The sequence below is a fragment of the Triturus cristatus genome, chromosome 8, assembly GCF_964204655.1.
Source record: "Triturus cristatus chromosome 8, aTriCri1.1, whole genome shotgun sequence".
NCBI lineage: Eukaryota > Metazoa > Chordata > Amphibia > Caudata > Salamandridae > Triturus > Triturus cristatus.
In genome coordinates this window covers 1,199,239,489-1,199,260,500 of record NC_140591.1, presented here as the reverse complement: position 1 = coordinate 1,199,260,500, position 21,012 = coordinate 1,199,239,489, and the positions used below count along the sequence as shown (strand labels likewise).

Here is a 21,012-nt window from a genome sequence, read left to right as displayed (position 1 = left end):
TCTTGCCCCCGAGCGCAGTGAGGCTGTATGTCGTAAATTGCAAGGGATATGTTACTCTGCAGATTTCACATCACACGCGAGAGGAGTATTGATCTGGGTGGATAGGAAAGCTGGAGTAGAACTGACGGGCATGCTTAAAGATCCACAAGGTAGATTTGTTGCAGCTATGTGTACACAAAGATACATGCAATTCCTCCTAGTAGGTATATATGGCCCTAATTACGACAACACACAATTTTACATCTCACTCGCTCGCAGGTTATCACAATGGAAGGGTGTTTCGCAGCTCTGGGGTGGAGATTTTAATTGTATACTAAACCCAGACATAGATGGATCACAGGGCCCGCCCAGGTGACTGACGGCAGCTGCTACCGCTATCCGAGACATAAGGCAAACAGAAGGTCTCATAGATATTTGGCGACATAGATCCCCAGACGAGAGAGGCTATACACACTACTCTTCGGTGTATGACACTCACCCTCAAATATATTACTGGTTAATCTCTGGGGGGCTGAGCTTCAGGGTGGCGGCATGCACACACCTTCCACGCACATATTCAGATCATTCCCCTGTCCAATTGACCCTAAGATACGGGGCACTACGCAGCTCAGCGTTCACGTGGCGGTTCCCCCCTTACTCACTACTTGACGCTGTCTTTAAAGAAGGGTTAGCCACAGCTATAGAGAATGTCTTCTCTGAAAATATCGGATCAGTGACTTCATTTACCACAGTGTGGGAAACATTCAAAGTGTTCATTAGGGGAGTGGTTATGTCCACTCATGCAGGTCTGTGTGTTCTATATGGAGTAGATTAAACACACTAGAAAGGGAAATTGGGCACCTAGAAAGGATCGCAAAGGAAGGACGGCACACGCAAGATGCTGCCGATCTAAAACAGAAACTGGTAGAACACCTAGTTACAGCCAATGACGAAATCAAACACATGGGTAAATACGCTTCAGCGCGATGCTATGGGGAATGCGAGAGACCTGGTGCTACGCTAGCAGGGATATTAAGGCCAAAGAGAGAATTGGACACTATGGTAGGCCTGAGGGATGAGGACGGGAATACATTAGCTACAGCAGAAGACATAACAGCTCAATTCCGCACATACACACTACTCTTCGGTGTATGACACTCACCCTCAAATAGATTACTGGTTAATCTCTGGGGGGCTGAGCTTCAGGGTAGCGGCATGCACACACCTTCCACGCACATATTCAGATCATTCCCCTGTCCAATTGACCCTAAGATACGGGGCACCACGCAGCTCAGCATTCACGTGGCGGTTCCCCCCTTACTCACTACTTGACGCTGTCTTTAAAGAAGGGTTAGCCACAGATATAGAGAATTTCTTCTCCGAAAATATCGGATCAGTGACTTCATTTACCACAGTGTGGGAAACATTCAAAGTGTTCATTAGGGGAGTGGTTATGTCCACTCATGCAGGTCTGTGTGTTCTATATGGAGTAGATTAAACACACTAGAAAGGGAAATTGGGCACCTAGAAAGGATCGCAAAGGAAGGACGGCACACGCAAGATGCTGCCGATCTAAAACAGAAACTGGTAGAACACCTAGTTACAGCCAATGACGAAATCAAACACATGGGTAAATACGCTTCAGCGCGATGCTATGGGGAATGCGAGAGACCTGGTGCTACGCTAGCAGGGATATTAAGGCCAAAGAGAGAATTGGACACTATAGTAGGCCTGAGGGATGAGGACGGGAATACATTAGCTACAGCAGAAGACATAACAGCTCAATTCCGCACATACACACTACTCTTCGGTGTATGACACTCACCCTCAAATAGATTACTGGTTAATCTCTGGGGGGCTGAGCTTCAGGGTAGCGGCATGCACACACCTTCCACGCACATATTCAGATCATTCCCCTGTCCAATTGACCCTAAGATACGGGGCACCACGCAGCTCAGCATTCACGTGGCGGTTCCCCCCTTACTCACTACTTGACGCTGTCTTTAAAGAAGGGTTAGCCACAGATATAGAGAATTTCTTCTCCGAAAATATCGGATCAGTGACTTCATTTACCACAGTGTGGGAAACATTCAAAGTGTTCATTAGGGGACCTCATGCAGGTCTGTGTGCTCCATATGGAGTAGATTAAACACAGTAGGAAGGGAAATTGGGCACCTAGAAAGGATTGCAAAGGAAGGAGGGCACACGCAAGATGCTGCCCATCTAAAACAGAAACTGGTAGAACACCTAGATATAGCCAATGACGAAATCAAACACATGGGTAAATACGCTTCAGCGCGATGCTATGGGGAATGCGAGAGACCTGGCGCTACGCTAGCAGGAATATTAAGGCCAAAGAGAGAATTGGACACTATGGTAGGCCTGAGGGACGAGGACGGGAATACATTAGCTACAGCAGAAGACATGACAGCTCAATTCCGCACATACTTTAAGAAGCTATACACCTCTCAAAACACCTCTAATATCGAAGCTATAGATGAATATCTTTCGTACATTAAGATGCCATGGCTAGTGGTGGAACACAGGGAACATTTGATGGCCCCTTTAACAACTGATGAAATACGGGAGGCATTAAGTGGGATAGCATCTGGGAAAGCCCCAGGATTAGACGGTGCTCCCTGTCGCATTTTAAAAAGAATTTGAAGAGCTTTTGATCCCTCATTTAAAAATTGCATTTGAGGATATGGCAGAGGCAGGTATTATGCCGCCCTCCCTACGCGAAGCAGTAATCGTCACGCTATTAAAACCTGGTAAATCTCCTACTAGTTGCTCCTCATATCGACCTCTATCCCTACTAAATGTAGATGCTAAACTGTACGCTAGAATATTAGCTAATAGATTGGCCTTGTTACTCCCGGGTATTATCCGCCCAGAACAGGCAGGGTACATACCCGGTTGTAATCTATCTCATAACCTGCGGACCCTATTTGGTGCAGTGCAGAGACTAAACCCAGAAATTAAAGCGGCAGCAGTCTTTTTGGACGCTGAAAAAGCGTTTGATTCTGTTGAGTGGCACTTTATTTTTGCGGTATTGCGCAAGATGGGAGTTGGAGATCTATATCTCCGTCTGGTATCTGTATTATATAATTCACCCACAGCCAGAGTAAGGGTCGGAAATGAGGTCTCCAGTCCATTCAAAGTCACCCGGGGGACGAGACAGGGTTGCCCTCTCTCCCTACTATTGTATGCCATTGTGGCTGAACCCCTTGCTTGCGCAATTCGTGAGTACCATGCAACCAGAGCATTTCGGTGTACGCCGATGACACATTATTATATGTACGTGAGCCGGAGGTGCATTTGTAACCTATATTGCGTGAGGTTGTGCAATTTGGGGGGTACTCGGGGTTGCGTATTAATTGGGACAAGTCTATTATTTTTCCCCTCACTCCCTGCACAGTTGAACCAGCCATGGAATTCCCTCTGTGCTGGACCACAGATGCGGTGTGATATCTGGGTATCCAATTTCACACAGACCATGCGGTGGTGTTACAAGAAAATTATGGCAGAGCCACACAGAGGCTCATAGAAAATGTGGATGGTTGGATTAAGCTACTGCTCTCGCTGATGGGGAGAATCTCCATTATGAAGATGATCATATTACCGAGATTCTTGTTTTTATTTGAGAACATCCCCAGACCGCTACCAAAACACGTTTCAAAGTTGGCGGACACAATTAATTCGGCTCGCATGCGCTGGTAAGCAACCCAGAATAAGATGGATTTCACTCACCCTCCCATATGAACTGGGTAGTTTGGGGGCTCCTGACCTGGAGAAATACTATAGGGCTGCGAACAGTGTATTTGTGCACTATTGGGTACATGGGCCTCAGGATTTGCCCTTCTTGTATATGGAAAGAAACGCTGCGGACCCACTTCCGCAGACTCTCACTCAATCTGCTTCCTGGAAATTGGAATGCTGGTGACATGGGAATCATTACACTCAGCAGACAAACAAGTAGGGGGTACAGTATTATTTCATTATTATAGAGCCTGACAGACTTGGCGCGCCCTTATAGGGGATGACCTAATTGAGCTGCAAAATATAGGGGCACTGTCCACACTTAATAAAACTGAAGAACCTGCAAAGTTAATCGCAAAATTCTATAACAGTCTACAGGATACACGTAAATCTGAAGTATTAAGGGTGAGGCTGGAGTGGCAACGCGATTTGGGCACACCCCTAAGTGACAAAGAATGGTTCTACTGCTGCACCCGCACCAGATCAGTATCACTCAATGGCAGACACCGACTCAGTCAGTATACATTTTTGCATAGGGTGTATTGTACCCCTGAGCGACAGCTTCGTCATGGTCTTGCAGAGAACTCTAATTGTTCTAGATGTGGGTTGGGAGGAGCAGGTTTTTGGCATCTGGCCTGGCAATGTCCAGGGGTTTATTCTTTTTGGGAGAAAGTATTCAGGGAGCTGGGGATTATTATAAGCGCAGACCTGGAACCTGATCCTAAAATGGCACTCCTTGGGTGGGATCTCTCAGTGAATAAGACCCTGCGTCCGTTGGTGGCCATCGGCCTCCTACTAGCCAAAGGTAGGATAGCATTACGTTGGATGAGAGGCTTGGTTCCCCAACTAGCAGACTGGCATACAGATATGCTGTATTGTAATACTCAAACTGATACATATAGTAAACTCCTACCCCCCAGAAGCCGCTCTAGGAACTACTGGGGCCCCTACCAAACCTTCTTGTTAAATAACGCAAATGTAACACCACTTGAGTCACAGAATGCTAATGAGGGGATGTCGCCCCTAACAGCGAAGACGGCAGACTGGGATGAGGGTAGCATTACGTTACCAGTGATCAAAGGTACTATATCACCTCCCAATACGGTACTGGTCAATGGGGCTATGATTAGGAATCACTTGAGGCACTGCAGGAATTAATGAGAGGACCTTATGTAAGAAGCTTCTTGTATCTTAAAGATATGCTATTAAGTACGAATGCATCAAAAAACGCATGTGATCTAATACATTGAAATGTTATTCCGAGTCAATCTCATGCTTTCTTTTACTTGGGTTTTATGTCTTTTGTTTTGCATTGAAAACAATTTTAAAAAAATCAGAATGTTAACCTGTGTGTGGCTGGATGCAGATAAACGCCCAGGATACACATCTTAGGGGATATATCAATGGATCTGTCCATTATGTCTGCCAGAAAGTGCATTATCTCCATCAAGTAGGTAGTCAAGTGTGGGCAGCCTCATACCATGTGCAGCAAACCTGCCATTTTGGGTGCTATCTAGGGCATTCGTGGGATATATGGGAATAAGTTGTAAGGCATCTAGGGGTGAGGTAAGCTCCATGCAAGACATAGTAATGCATGAGTTTGAAGCGTGCTTTGCGGGATATTTTCGGGGTGACTTCCAGCATTTCAAACCAATCCCCATCTGTTACGGACATACCCACATCCTACTCCCACTTGTCTCTCAGTTGGGTAACTGGTGAGTTAATGTCCCCCCAGAGTGCGCCATAGAGACCTGAAAGTGTTCTCAGGGGAATAGAGGAACTGGCAATTTTGGTGTGTCAGGGGTTCCGAGCCCTGTCCTCTCCAGTGTTTCTTCACCGTCGCTATGATCGTGCTATATTGTAGGAACTACCCTGCTGATATGTCATACTCCTCTCACAGGTCTTCATTTGGAGAGTAATTTCCCATCTCGGTATAGTGGGCCCACGGTTTCCGTGCCTTCGTCCAACCAGTTCTGGAAGCACCCACTCTCAACCCCCTGTGTATGTATTAACAGCGCCTGGAATGGTAGCATTGGGGAATATGGTGTGGTTGTCCGAGCTGTGGTTCTTCAGTTTCAATTTTAGAAAAATTCCCAACATATTCTTTTGGATGTATTTTAATTCTCAATTTGGGAATGTATGTGAATCCTCTGAGGAAATCCACAATTTAAACCTTCCTGCATCTTTTTCTCAATCAGGCCTTGAATTATAAACACAGAAATGGAGGGTAGACTCGATGACTGTCACCAGCGCAGAGAGCTGTCAAGAGGGCAGTCATTCAGGAAAGCATTTCCGTTGATAGCCAATGGCGCAGCACCAGTGCAATGTTCCGAGTAGATCACCAATCTCCAATAATGCATCAAGCCCACTTTACCTTCTCTTCCCTGCATTAGGGGAGTCAGCCAGCACGAGCTGACAGATATAGCGACAGAGTGCTGGGGTGAAAAAGAGACCCTCTGGAAGGCGGCAAATCCACAAAAAAGAGTAATCACCTAAGGGGTGTTTTTTCATGGCACTGCGCTGGTAGAGATACCTAAACAGCAAATCACATCGGGGCCCATTCACAAAGGCAATCTGAGAAAAATGTCTAACTTTACGACTTTTGGTATTCACAGAGGTCATTTATGAGTTGTATCTTTATGTTCGCAGTTGGACCTGAATCTCCACACCTGGGCCGTACTCTCCGGCCCGGGCCCTGGCTGGATGAAGTGTAATCAATGTGCCAGAATACAATTTTTTACTAAAAGTAACATTAGGAACGTGTGATAAATGGTAGAGGAGGTAATGAAAATCATTTTGGGCAGCGAAAAAGGCGTGGCCGGACACTACATCAAATCCTAGAAACGTTTGCTCCTTTGCATCATGCTACATACAGTCCATGATTTGCACTCCCCTCAGTGTTTTCTGTAGTGTCACACTACAGTCAATACTGAGAGGAGCACAAATCATGGACTGCTCAACACTGAGGGGAGCACAAATCATGGACTGCATGTAACATGATGCAAAGGAGCACACTTTTTCTGTGATATGAAGTAGTGTCCGGCCACATCCTTTTCCCAAACTGGTTTTCATTACCACCTCTACCATTTATCACATGTTCCTAATGTTCCTTTGAGTAAAATATTATATTCCGGCCCATTGATTACACTCCATCCAGCCGGAGAGTAAGGATCGAGACGGAGAGTACTGCCCGTGCCGGAGAGTGCGCCCCAGGTGCGGAGAGTACGCCCCAGGTGCAAAGATTCTGGCCCAACTGCGTACATAAAGATATGAGTCGTAAATGACCTCTGTGAATACCAAAAGTCTAAAGTTAGACTTTAGTCTAAGATTGCCTTTGCGACTGGGGCCCATCATGTAGAAGACAAGTATCCAGAAACCTGGGATACTAGCACGCCCAAGCTATAGATGCAATCCTGTGTGCAGTATCCAAGCTGCAGTAGTGATAGCAAAACCATGCTTAGCAAGCATACTCACTATTGCCCAATTTTAATTTGATCTGGTTGGGTCCGTATCAAACCGATAAAAGCCAGAGTCACACTAGATGAAACAGTTTTTAGTTGGAGTTTTATATTGCATAAGCTCGACCCGAATGTATCAGAGCACTTTACAGGAGCACCAGTTATGTTACAGACGGACACATTCATTTTTTTGTTAGGCTCCGGGAGATTAAGTGATTTGCCCAGAATCACAGGATGTTGAGGGTCTCTGCTGAGACTCAAACCAAGTTCCCCCGCTTTGAGGTCACCCGCTCTAGCCATGTGGCCACATTCTTTCCCCATCCTTGGGGTGTGTGCGCTTCAGTATTAAAACTAAGGGACAGATTTACTAACATTTTGTGTTGTGGATGTGCCACTTTTTGGGCACAGCTACAATGCAAAATGTTTTTTGTGATTTACAAAGCCACGCAAAGCAGATTTGCATAGCTTTGCATGCTGCATGATGCTTAGTGTTTGCACTTGGGAGGCGTTCCATTGGTGGACCGTGGCCGTTCCCATCCACCAACCCATGGATTTTGGCACATTCCCATATGTACTAAAGGCAGTAAACCTGGGAATGTGCCAAAAAGCTATGCCTCCCTGGAGCAGGCATACCGAGAAGAAATATTTTAATTTTTCCTAGCTAATTCCGCTTTCTATGTGTGCTGCATTCTGCAGCACACATAGAAAGAGGAAAATGCCTTTAAGGATTGTTTTTGTGCAGCAAGGTATCCCGTCCCTATCTCTATCGCCGTGGTGCAAGGGTTCCTGCATTGGCGCTAGGCAGCACGCAGTGCACCAGCTATAGGAGGCAGCAGAAATGTGACCTATCTTAGTTGATATGGCGCATCTCTGCTGTCTTCCTTCCACTAGCGCAGCAACTTTGCTTGCTGCTCTACGCTGCGTAACAAATTTGTAAATCTGCCCCATAATATCTCCTCAGTGTGTTGTACCAAATAAGTGGTTCCTTTATTTAGGGCATTGGTGCAGTGGCGTAGCAATGGAGAAGAGGGGGGCAGTTCGGTTCGCCCGGAGCGGCACGAGTTTTGGGGGTGGCAACCTCCCCCACCCCCGCTCTTGCGTGCGGCTGTCACGCGGCGGTAAACACAGGGGCCGCCACGGTGGGCCAAAGGTCCAGCCACGCCACTGCATTGTTGGTGACACCAGCTGCTAAAATATCGTGCAGTTTTCTCTGTCATGTGAGGTGCTATGTATTTTCATGCTTCTTACTAAGTGTCCTTTTCTTTTGTAAGACATATCTAAGATATATTGGGAAAATATAGTCAAAATGGCAACAATTTATGTAATTAAAGGGTTTTTACTAATAATGTAAAAATAACATAACTTTCATTTACAAAGCGCATATTCACACTTAAGGGTATCTTGGCGCTGAAATGACATGTTTTTGTTATCTCGAGGTGAAACACGTATACCAAGAGTGGATGTATTAGTCGACTGAGCCACCTGCTACAGATTGGCTGGTATATACATAAAATGAATACATATGTTATGACTACATGTGTGCTGTACTGCGAGTCAACATACTCGAACAAAAATATGACAGAAGGATGTTGGAGTGTTTTTCATGTTCATTTCGGAATTTCATTATTTATTTTAGATTATATTCGTTTATGCCCAGAGATTAAAACATTCTGCAGCATGCATCTAATATTCATCTGTTTTAGCATCTCAGTAACACCCAACATTTCTACCTGACTTTCGAAATAAACAGAAAATTCAAGCCTGCTTGGAGGAGTTAGCATCTCTGAAGGCACATGGAGGTGTTGGCAGTGGTGTGTTAAGACTAGAGCACAAAGAGATCTTACAGAAGCAAATGGAACTTCTGAAGCAGTTCGAAAGGCTGACACCTGCTGGCCGAAGAGAGGCTGAGACACAACGAGGGAAAACAGGTATGTAGCACTGTTATCCTAAAATCAGGGCCACTTGAATTATGTGACAGGGAAGGCCCAAATTATGCGGCAGGGTTGACTAAATTATACAACAGGAAAAAGGAAATTATGCGGCTTAATGTGGCGCGGTTTGTGATAGTATTGCTTCATTATTTTGTGTTTTTTACACATAGTAATGCTATGTCTGCAAAGGTTACACTTAGTAATAGGTTAACCCTCAAATACACCAATAGCCAATTAAAAGGTGTTCAGCCAACCTTTGAGAAGGGCCTTCACTAGTTAGCAACCCATGTCAACACGTTGTTAGTAACTTTTGAAGCATTTGAGCATAAAAAACATTTTTTGGGTTAAGCTTGCAAATTATGCAGCAAACGATGGATTATGTGGCAAATTCGGCAAATCCATAATAATGTGGAAAGTGCAGTTGCCGCAGAATTGCATAATTCAAGTGGTGAAGCCTAAAATACTGACCCTGCCTATGCTTACAGCAGCACAGGTTTGCCCAGTCATGAATATGCCTATAGTACAGGCGTCAGTGTTCCAATTTGCTGTTTTTTCTGTGGTAATCTGTGTCACAAAATACGTCTGTAGATTGAACTTCTGTACACCGAAGCCGTTTAGCATTCTTGAGACCCTGGCTTAGCCCCAGGCTAACTGAAGGATCCTGGGTATGTTCTCTGTGACTTCTAGCTTTCTGCCTGCTGGTTGGTTTGCCTGCAGAGGTGCACACATCACGTGAATACAAGCACTGCAATTTGCACGAAGCTTCAAAATGTTTTGAGGGCAGTAGATTGTTAGCAGCAGTGGTTGAAATAGAATTTCAGAAGTGTAGGTACTCACTGACCAAGAGATCCTCTGTGCTGTTGAGAAGTGCTGGTACTCTCCCATTAAAAGGAATGAACTCCCACTGAGAAGTGCAGTTGCTCTGCCTTTCAAATGAAAGTGTGGGTACTCACTGATCAAGAGATCCTCTGTGCTGTTGAGAAGTGCTGGTACTCTCCCATTAAAAGGAATGAACTCCCACTGAGAAGTGCAGATGCTCTGCCTTTCAAATGAAAGTGTGGGTACTCACTGACCAAGAGATCCTCTGTGCTGTTGAGAAGTGCTGGTACTCTCCCATTAAAAGGAATGAACTCCCACTGAGAAGTGCAGATGCTCTGCCTTTCAAATGAAAGTGTGGGCACTCACTGACCAAGAGATCCTCTGTGCTGTTGAGAAGTGCTGGTACTCTCCCATTAAAAGGAATGAACTCCCACTGAGAAGTGCAGATGCTCTGCCTTTCAAATGAAAGTGTGGGTACTCACTGACCAAGAGATCCTCTGTGCTGTTGAGAAGTGCTGGTACTCTCCCATTAAAAGGAATGAACCCCCACTGAGAAGTGCAGATGCTCTGCCTTTCAAATGAAAGTGTAAGTACTCAGTACCTGTGAGGAACAGTTCGTTTAAAGCTCTGGTTTGCAGACATTGCAGCTCACATGGTTCCATCGGTTGACACACGTTTTCTTCATGGACCACTTCGGCACCTAGTTAAGAGCCACTATTACACAATGAAAAGAAGATGAGCTGAAAACTCTTGCTCAGAATGGAATTCTATCTCACTATCCCATGAGTGAAGGCTCTCCGCTGTCGGAATTATTTAGGATTTTAATATCTCTCCAAGTACACGTAAGGCGGTTCCAGGGACTGTATCAAAAGATATTTTGAGTGGCGCAATTTCTTGTTCTTGGTAGTAAGATAAGGCAGTACTTGGTGCAAACACCTTTTACCACCTTATTATAAAAGCAGGTGGGATTTCAGTTGGTGACAGTACATCTCAATTCACTAGGTGAAAATCCATGCATCAACAGTTATTGAAAGAAGCCGCTTCTTCAGGGCTATACGTGGTGCGGGTCTGTCTAGGTTTCAGGTCCCACAATAAATGCAAACTGACCATAAAATGGAGCCATGCCTAGTCTCGCATTTAGCCCCCTAACCTTAATGTCAAGACCCTGATCAATTTCTCAACTACTGTAAAAACCCTTAAGGTAATCCATCTCAGCGATGCATGTTTACATTTCTCTTGTTGGATTTCATTGACCTCATCTTGCATTCCAAAAAGAAAATGTACCTTTTCCAGATGTTGTGTTTCTGTAGTTTCTCATGCAACATATGACACTTGTATGGTGCATACTGTGAAGTGAGTAGTCTCTTAGTATGTGGGTGGGTGAGTTCAGCGTGGGGGTGGTGGTTGGTGGTGGTTGATGACGAGGCCAGAAGGGGTGCTTAGGAGATGAGGCTGAATGCAGTGCCAGTACCTCACGGTGCCTCTCAGTGGATCATAAAGGTGGTCAGACTACTTGCTCATCTAATCCTTGGCCTCTCTGGAAAGCACTCAGAGCGATGACCACATATGTGGCAATCGTAATTACCATTTTTTGCGATTGTACATGAAAGACGTACACAGTTGTCCAAATATTGAAACCACAAAAGGAAAGGTATGCACTCCATTTCCAAGTGAGGAAAAAAAAGAGAGAAAGTAGGAGAAAAAGTGTGTGTGGGTGTATGTATGTGTGTGTGTGTTGTGTGGCACAATAAAACATGCTATTCGGAACTAGTGTAATGATAAAAGCATATCACTACTGTGCAGAGGCCAAATCCAAAGGCTATTCCAACAGACCAGCTCTATCTTGTGCACATGTACTTGGATATTCCCTGCTCATGCTACATACATAATGACATTATGATCTAAACATGTTTATATAACTAAAACACTTGAAAAGGCCGTATGAAGAATCCATGTATGGAGACGCACAAAGAGTAATATCCTATTTCGAATTAGGGCTCCTGGTTTCATGGTGTGTTTTTTTCACTTTTTGTATATACTTATTTTTAATCATTTTTTCAATTTTATCCATTTTGATTTGGTGTGTTGTGAAAAAGTAAAGCTTTAACGTGTATATTCCTGCACTCATTTAAGCAGTAAATGAACACTCATACTTGATGCTTGATGAGTTTTTAGTGCTAAAATCAGCTATGTTATTAAACCTTAATACACATAGGAAAACCTGAGCATAATAGTATAACTTTTTCAAATTTTCATCCGTTCAAAATTTATTTGGAACTCTGTGTTTTTTTAATTCCTTTGCATGTCTTTCTGTTAGTCGTTATTGACAGAACTGAAGAAAATCTCTCCAATGAGCCATATTTTCTGCTTCTTTCCATGTTTAAAAATAAATACAGACTGGACAATTAATATGTTTTTGTCTGTAGTTATCTGTAAATATCACTAGAAATGGAAAACTGGGAACAATATTTATATAACCACTGTAACCGTGCTATAAAATACCAACTTGTCTAGGGGAAATGATTCTTCAAAAATCTGAAAAAATCCACTTGGCCCATTTTCGCACCATGCAGTGAGGTGGCAATCTATGGCAGCTTTCTCTTAATAATAATAGCTTCTGTGATTATGCCAGGGCTCATATTATATCAGCGTTTGGGTTCTAGGAAGGCTCTGATTATGCCACATTTTTGTTTAGATCACACTCTGAACATACCAGGATCAGGGGAGTAGCTTGTTCAGTAAGATTGGAGGGGGGTGGTGGTTGGGGGGTGAGAGCTGCAGATTTTTCAACAATCGCGCTGGCATATAATGTTAAAATACATTACACGACAAGCAAGACTCACAAGAGAGGCTTAAGGGGAAGTGAAAAGGGAGAGAAATGAGGATTAGTAGGGTTAGTAAGTGAGAGAAAACTCAATAAATTGGAAAATATTCAACATTTTTGAAGACTTTCAAAACCGAGACAGGGAGAAAGTGTGTGCGCATTCTTGCCTGTGTGTATGGAAACATTCCTGGTGAAATCAGTCAGACAACTCACAATACCAGACTGAAAGCACATGTACTCAACTATTTACCTGAAAAAGCAGTTTTGGGGGGGTGTAACACTCCAAACACCCCCCACCCCCTGAAGCTACGCCCCTGACCATGACTCTTTTTGTGTGGCGCTTTGAATTCCCTGACTTGACAGTGACAGTCACTAGTAGCGCGCTGTGTGCAGACGTGCCAGGCTGAAGAATTACTCATCCACACCAGCTCTGTATACCCAGATTGCTGTCAACACCTCCTCACAACAAGAATTCTGGCAAGCGGTTACCTGCGGCAGCTTGCCGCACTGTGGAAGGACCTCTTAAAGCAGGTCAGTCTAGATTGGGGTTAATGAGTTATATACCCTTGAGTGCGTACAATTGTATATTTCACGTAGGTGAGCACCTCGCTGTGTCACCTTAATAACATTAGTCCCAGTCATGCCACTCCCATAAAGCATACTGGCCATTCCGATGTCCCTACATCCTTAAAGTCCTGATGAGAACCGGAAATAGGGTCCATAGTACACCATCAACAGTAATACATGGCAAACAAATGACACAGCAACTATGCCCAATAGACTATTTCTGATTAGTCCGGAGAACATTTTACCTCAGTACAGCCCACCGCCAGCAAAAGTAAAAAGAAAAAAAGGAAAACAGCCGATCGACCCGACAGACTCTTATAGCAACTAAGCAGTTGATTTCACAGAAGCAGCTATCAGATCTAGCCCAGATGGCTTTAACTGTAGCCCTGACTTTGGTCGGGAACTTAAGGTCTTAAAGAAGCAGCTATGGGAAAGGATGGATACCTTAGAAGGGCATGTAAAAAATGCATGTGTTACAACTGGGGGTCTCTAGTTGACAATGGTTTGCACCTTTGTCCAAATAGGGACCCATGCTTCTAGTCAGGGAAAGGGGGATACCCACCTAAAATAACCCCTGCTCACCCCCTTGGTAGCTTGGCACAAGCAAACTGCCTTATCTCAGAGGCAGTGTGTAAAGCATTTGTGAACACATACAGTAATACAGTGAAAACTCAAAAAATGGACACCACACCAGTTTAGAAAAATGAGTAATCTTTATCTAGATTTAACACAAGACCAAACGACAAAAATCCACAATACAGTATTCAAAAATATGACTTTCAAATGGTTGAAATAGCTTAGTTCAATGTAGATGGTAAATGCAACACTTTACTCTCAAAGTACCTTGGATGCGTCATGCAAAACTAACAAAAGGGTCGCAGGGAAGGCGATGCGTCGGTTCCTCGCTTCGGGGGAGGTGATGCGTCGGTTCCATACTGCAGCGCAGGGGAGGTGATGCATCGGTTCCTTACCAGAGAGGAGGTGATGCGTCTGTTTCCTACTGCGTTCCGGTTACGATGTGACCAGATGGGGCCTCGATGTGATGCGATGATCCGGTTCGATGCGACAAGATGGCGTCTTTGATGCGATGCGACAACTTGGATACGATGCGTGCATACACGACGGTCATGCGGCGAACTCGGTGGACTCTTGAGCCGCGACAGGCCCTGCACCACGCTTCTCCGGTGATACTACGGCAACCTCTGCGGCAGCGACACGCTTCTCCAGCGATGCAACACTCTTCTTCGGCGATGCGTCTGCAAACAGCTGCGGCGGCGGCACGCTTCTTTGGCGATGCGATGGCAACAGCTGTGGTGACGACACGCTTCTTCCTCGTTGCATCGCGCTTCCAGCTCCCAGCGACACGCAGTCTCTAGAGGCCCCAAAAACAGCAGCAGGCACCTCTCTGCAGGCAGAATTCCCAGCAAGGAAATTCAGGGAAGCTGGTGGTGAAGTATTTGTGTCCCTGAGACTTCAGAAAAGGAGGCAAGCTCAGCTTCAAGCACTTGGAGATCTTCCTCAAGATGACAAAGTACACACAAAGTTCCTTTTCTCCTTTCCTTGGCAATAAGTAACCACTGCAGGCCAACCCCAAACAGCAGGGGCAGTCTCTTCCTTCACCTTTCTTGGTTTCTCTCTTTGGCAAAGGTTTGTCTTGATTCCAAGAAGTGATCTAAAGTTCTGGGGTCTCGGCCCCAATAGTTATACTACTAAATCCTTTGTTCTTTGAAGGCAGAGAGTGTCTGTACCTCGTCAAAACCAGTTCTGTCCTCCCTGGTGCAGCTTCCTGGCAGGAGGTGGAGACAGCATTGTTGAAATCAGACCTGGCCCAGGTAACTGAAAGGAAATCTTCTCCCCCTACTCTCTATTCTATGTAGGCTCAGGCAAGTGAAAGGAAATCTCCTCCTCCTAATCTCTATTCAACCCAGGTCCTACTCAGCCCAGCCCTGACTCATTAGACTGCTGGAGCCAAGGCCCTCTCCAGCCCCCTGTGACTCACAAACCCGACATGGAATACAGAAACCTAGCAGAGGCATACTGGATGGTTTGACAAGAAAATACCTGCTTTCTAAAAGTGGTATTTCCAAACACAGAATGTAAAAATCACCCACACTAAAAAATGTATTTTAATATTCTGAGTTTAGGCATACTGAACTCGTTTTTTCACCTTGTTCTCTTGGTCAGTGAGGATTATAAGATGTTATAATCAAACCGCCCATTCTGGACTATGGGAACAGGTAGCCTTGCAATAGTGAAAAACAAAAATTGGCTGTGATTCACTATCAGGACATCCCACACGCATCAGAGCATGTCCTACCTTTCACATACAATGCACCCTTCCCACAGGAGTACCTTGGGCCTACCTTAGGGGTGACTAACATGTAGAAAAGGGAAGGTTTAGAGACTGGCAAGTGGGTGCACTTACCAAGTCAACATGGCAGTCCCAGACTGCACACAGGCTCTGCAATGGCAGGCCTGAGCCATATTTTACAAGCTGCATCTGTGGGTGGCATAATCAGTGCTGCAAGCTCACCAGCAGCATTTGATTTATAGGCCCTGGGCACTCATGGTGCACTATACTAGGGTCTGACAAGTAAACCAAATAAGCCAATCATGGAATCACTAATCCATAACCGCAATTTACAAAAGAGAGCATATTCACTTTAGCACTGATCAGCAATGGTAAAGTGCCCAGAGTCTTAAAACCCCCAACAACAGGTCAGAAAAAATACAGGCGGAATGCAAAAAATTCAGGGATGACCCTGCAAAAAGGGCCAAGTTCAACAGCATGTGAATCCTAATCAAGCAAACTAAGCATCATTGAGGGTAAGATGGCAACGCCCATGAAGCCCACCAAGGCTGGAGAGCCGGTGAGGGCAAGTACCCCATGAATCAGGCAAACTTAACTGATCTTAGCCCAGATCTTTCTGTAAGCCTCTAGAGGGTCTCCCTCAGGTTGGAGCATGGACATCAAACGGCCAGCACAATTAGAGAGTCAACACCCACCATCACCACTGAACCTACTCCAACATCTGCACCCTGTGCTTGACAATTGATTAATGACAGTTATTAGATAGAGAAATTCCCTCTATATCACCAACCTTTAATGCACCCATCACAGACACTCTTGGGAGCATTCAGTCCAAGGTCAGGCTCAGAACCTTGTTTATATCGGTGTTGTTCACACTCGGGTCTGTAAGCTTTCCTTTGAATCCACTTTTGCATCCTCTCCGTCATGCTATTTCAGCTTCTCACTGAGAGGAAGGCTTGCAAAGCTGCTGTCCATGTCCACTGTGCACCTGTTCTCTGTGGAAAAGGAAGCGTACACACTGCTGCCATTATTATATCTTTTATGTGTGTGTGTGTCTAACACCAGCGCACCTGTATGTAATCTGGCCCCTGCCGAGAATACAATATAATGCAATGCAATACAATACAGTTCAATACAATACAATACAACACAATACAATACAATGCAATACAGTTTAATACAATACAATGCAATGCAATACAATACAGTTCAATACAATACAATACAATACAATACAATGCAATACAGTTCAATACAATACAATACAATGCAATACAATACAATACAATACAATGCCATACAGTACAATACAGTTCAATACAATACAATACAACACAATACAATACAATACAGTTCAATACAATACAATGCAATGCAATACAATACAATACAGTTCAATACAATACAATACAATGCAACACAATTCAACACAATACAACACAATGCAATAGAATACAATTAGCATCCGTTTCTACAATTAAAAATTAATGAATTTCAAAAATTTAAAAGACTAAAACAGTACTAATACACAAGTATTAAAATGTAAGGCACTCTACCTCTCTAAATAGTCAAGTAGAGTCCCAATCAGTAGACCACGTGCATGTAAACCGTTATGTAGCTTTTGTCCTCTCAAAAATCTAAATGGATCTTTTGATGTGAAGATGTTTGGTAGATTACTTAGCAGAAGATGGCAAACAGGGTTGTTCTTTGCCAGGATGGCGCCTTGGGGGGAACGATATTTGACTCCCTCGTTGCTGATGGTTAATACAATGAGGAAGCAGGAAGCCCCTTTTGTGTTATGATGTCAGTCAGTCCCTGGCTAATTTAATCAGAGACCTGACTCACCTCGGAACCCATGCACCTAACCCAACTCACCCAAATCACTCACAGATTAGCCCCTCATGAGCATGCCAAGCTTTTTGTTGGGCGTGGGGGAGTTAATAGTGTGAGGCAGCGGAGCGTGAGAGGGACAGGGAGGGCAGGAAAGCATTCTGATGGGGTGGTAAAGACAGTACCTGCAGCATGTTTGAAAAATGAGTGGAAGCGTTTTCATGTGAATCACTAGAGCCAGGTAACAGGAGCTTAGACAGCTCCTCTGCAGGTCAGTGCCCTGGGCCTGGGTCCAGCTTGCCTATGCCAAAAGTTGGCCCTGGAACATACATGCCAACATTTTAGAAGAGGAAAGTGGATGATTTTAGAAAGATATTCTGGAGAATGTATATATTTCATTGACTATATTGAGGCCTGAATTGGGTCTGTTGGTATGTATGGGACTTGAAAGTGTGCTGCTGCAGGACCGGATATCAGAAATACAGATACATGTTTTTTCCCCTTACCTGTCAGGAGCACGGAAAAAGCTCTGTGGCAGACAGAGAGCGCATGACAAATATGCTGTGCATTGGCCTGCAGGAGCAAATTACTGGCAGCGAATACTGCGAGTCTCACTAGACCAGTCCCGGTCGGCAGAAGCCCGCCGAGGAATCAGGTTTTTGAATGCAGGAATCGGCAGGCGGGAGACTAGCCTTGAAATTGGTAGTCTCCTGCCTGAATCAGGAGGGTTGGCATGTATGCTGATGGGAAATATAACAGAGAGGGTATGAGGGTGTGAGGAATGGGAGGGTCTGTAAGTACCAAAGATTGTATCCTGAAGGGGGAGACTGAACAGGGAAGTGTTCACACTTCCAGGATCCTGCTCTCTGGTGCCGTTTCATCCTATAGCTCAGTTAGGGTTGGTCCTTCTACTGGTTGTGGGTCTTGATTCCCGGATGCTGTCTTTGAAGAAGTAAAATGTTCCAATCTGGTATATGGTAAGACAATTCCCTTAAAATTCGGATGGACGGCGAATGACTTGTAGACCTAAAACCTTATTTCCTAGCAAATAATTTGCTAACTGTGCTGAGAAAGGTTCGCCTATCACAGGTGATAAAGCCGGATTCTTATCTATCTTACCATCACCAAGAATCCTCTCAGGTCGCCAGGATTTTTCTATCTGCTAAATAGTGTAAAGGGAAGAAATTCCAATTTTATCACATAATCAAACAAGACCAATTTGAAACTCCAAAAGATTACTGACTCCGAATTAAAAAATTTAGGGGTTTATTACAAAGCCAAAAATAATTGCACATACAAGCACCTTATCACGAGGTTAAGAAAATAAATGGGCACTAGTACAAAAAATATCCTACGCAGGAGGCTCATCCGACTCAGAATAAGAAGAATAGTTAGCTCCAGAAGCATTAGGCAACAAATATCTTCTCCAATCTCTAAGTTAGAAGTCATCAACCTAGAAAGTTAGTCTATCCCTACTCTATCTCTAAGATGACATCCCTACTTAGCATTTTCCCCAGGCAAGAGAGTAAAAAGGTGTCAGAAGTGAAGACTTCCTTAGAAGTGCACTCACTTTGCTCAATCAGTAGCCCAAGCTACAGAGCTCGTTCTAAGACGCTCCTTCTAGCTTCCCATCTAATCCTCAACTACTCAACCCACGGGGCACTGTCCCTAATTTAAAATCCCAACATTGTAGAACATGCCCTCCGTCACACCTCTTCAGCCAGGTCTTCCTCCTGTATTTTTCCACCGAAACTCATACTTTATTCAAAGTCGGTTAACTTGACCTTGGGTCCCAGGCACCTTCTCCGCTGAAAGTATCATATCTGCATTCCAGTGTACTCCCATAGTTGCTTCTCCTACCATCCTAACTCCTAAAACAAAGGGTTAGTCTTTCTAACAAGCTAGGTGTCCTTGCACCTGCAACAGAAACATGGGAACGAGAAACTTTTCCACTCTCTGAGATCTGGTGAATATCTCAAAACCCAGAGCCTTTCCAAGGGAAACAATTTTCGGCCTACAATATTCAGCTAACATAAGAACGAATAGGCCTTTCTCTTAAACGTATATGCGATCAGGCCTTTACACATTTTAAGCACACATTTCTAAAATCATACTATAAGCATTGCTTTCATTATACTTCACACATGAATAAACACAACTACACGTGCAGACTTTAATATGGTGCACGTTTACACCTAATGCATCACATTATACGTGAACAAATTCATTATGCATTATCTAACATACATTTTCGATTAACCGCTACATTGAACTTCTTAAATGGCATGATTACATTTCTATTCGCACTAATATATGCTGCTTTTAGTACTAAATTTCTAAACCACACGTTACTAAGTTCCCACTAAATATATGATTATATATATGATTATAATGCACCCCTACAAATTTCAGAACAACATGGCGCTCTATCACAGGCATACGAAGAGGTCCGTTTTGAAATAGCAGGAACTCGCCATCACAGATTAAGGCCAACCCATGCTCCATACCTTGACACTTCTAGAGATCCACTATGTTTGTGTCTAAGACACGGAATCCCTGAAACCCCCCATGCACTGCGCAGGAGCCCAAAGGAATGAGGCCTGTCTTTCCTCCTGTCTCCAGCAACATGGAACAAGGTGGCCCTGAATGAGGGAAACGCCATTTTTATAATTTTATTCATTTTTATAATTTGATTAAGAAACACAGTCTCTAAGGTTTGAAAAGAAAAATAACGTGTCTGCAATTTCTTGAGCATCTTTTAGAGGTTTCTTCCTTTCGCTGACAGCGTAGTTTCAAATGTTACTGCTTTAGAAATGCCTGAATGATAGATTGCATGGAATACTATTTCTGGCAGGCTCCGTAGCAGCGTGTCTGCCTCTTATGTCACTAGTAGGCAGAGAGGCTATTCCCAGGGGACCTCTGATCCCTCCTGTCTTGGGACGGCCCCCTCGCAAGCCGCACTAATGAGTCTGGTGAAATCCGCCAGGTAATCTACGGTCAGCGGTCAGTAATCCCAGATTAAACATATCTCATGCAAAAGCCTGGAAAATCCCTTCGCTGGCATGACATCTGAACATGTGTACTGACAGCTTCAGACAACAAGCACAAGTCACTAGGGCAGGGGGGCGTGGTCAAGTTATAGGGAAGGAGCATTAGGTGTGGATTGTGAATCTGGCACCTCAAGCCTCAGCTCCCCAGCATCACTACTGTTTGACAGCGAGCCATGCTGTGCTGTGTAGTCTGTATGTGATGTATGCACACATGTTTAGGCGATTTAAATGTATATTAGGATTGGACTATGCTAGTAATCAAACCGCCCAGTACCGCCCAGATAGCCAAAAAAAGTGCAAGTATTATCAGCTAGCATTCATGGTGTGTGAATCGCTCTAAAAGCATCAGTTGTGATATCCTGAAATTCTGTCTATATTTTAGTATTCTGTGGTTGAGAATCCCAGCCCTCAATTGGAATGACCAAGAAGCGGTCTTTCTCATCTAAGTACATGATGGTAAACCTGATACCTCTTTGACGTTCAT

The 21,012-nt window shown here is 44.3% G+C and overlaps 1 protein-coding gene across 2 annotated transcripts in view; it reads left to right on the top strand.

The window, feature by feature from the left end:
• The window catches only part of VWA3B (von Willebrand factor A domain containing 3B), a 983,684-nt gene that overhangs the window by 827,215 nt on the left and 135,457 nt on the right, over nucleotides 1-21,012 (top strand). For both annotated transcript variants that reach the window (XM_085622889.1, XM_085622888.1), the window contains one exon: nucleotides 8,947-9,124. In XM_085622889.1, coding sequence (XP_085479015.1) covers nucleotides 8,947-9,124 — 178 coding nt within the window. The remainder of the gene's footprint in view (nucleotides 1-8,946; nucleotides 9,125-21,012) is intronic.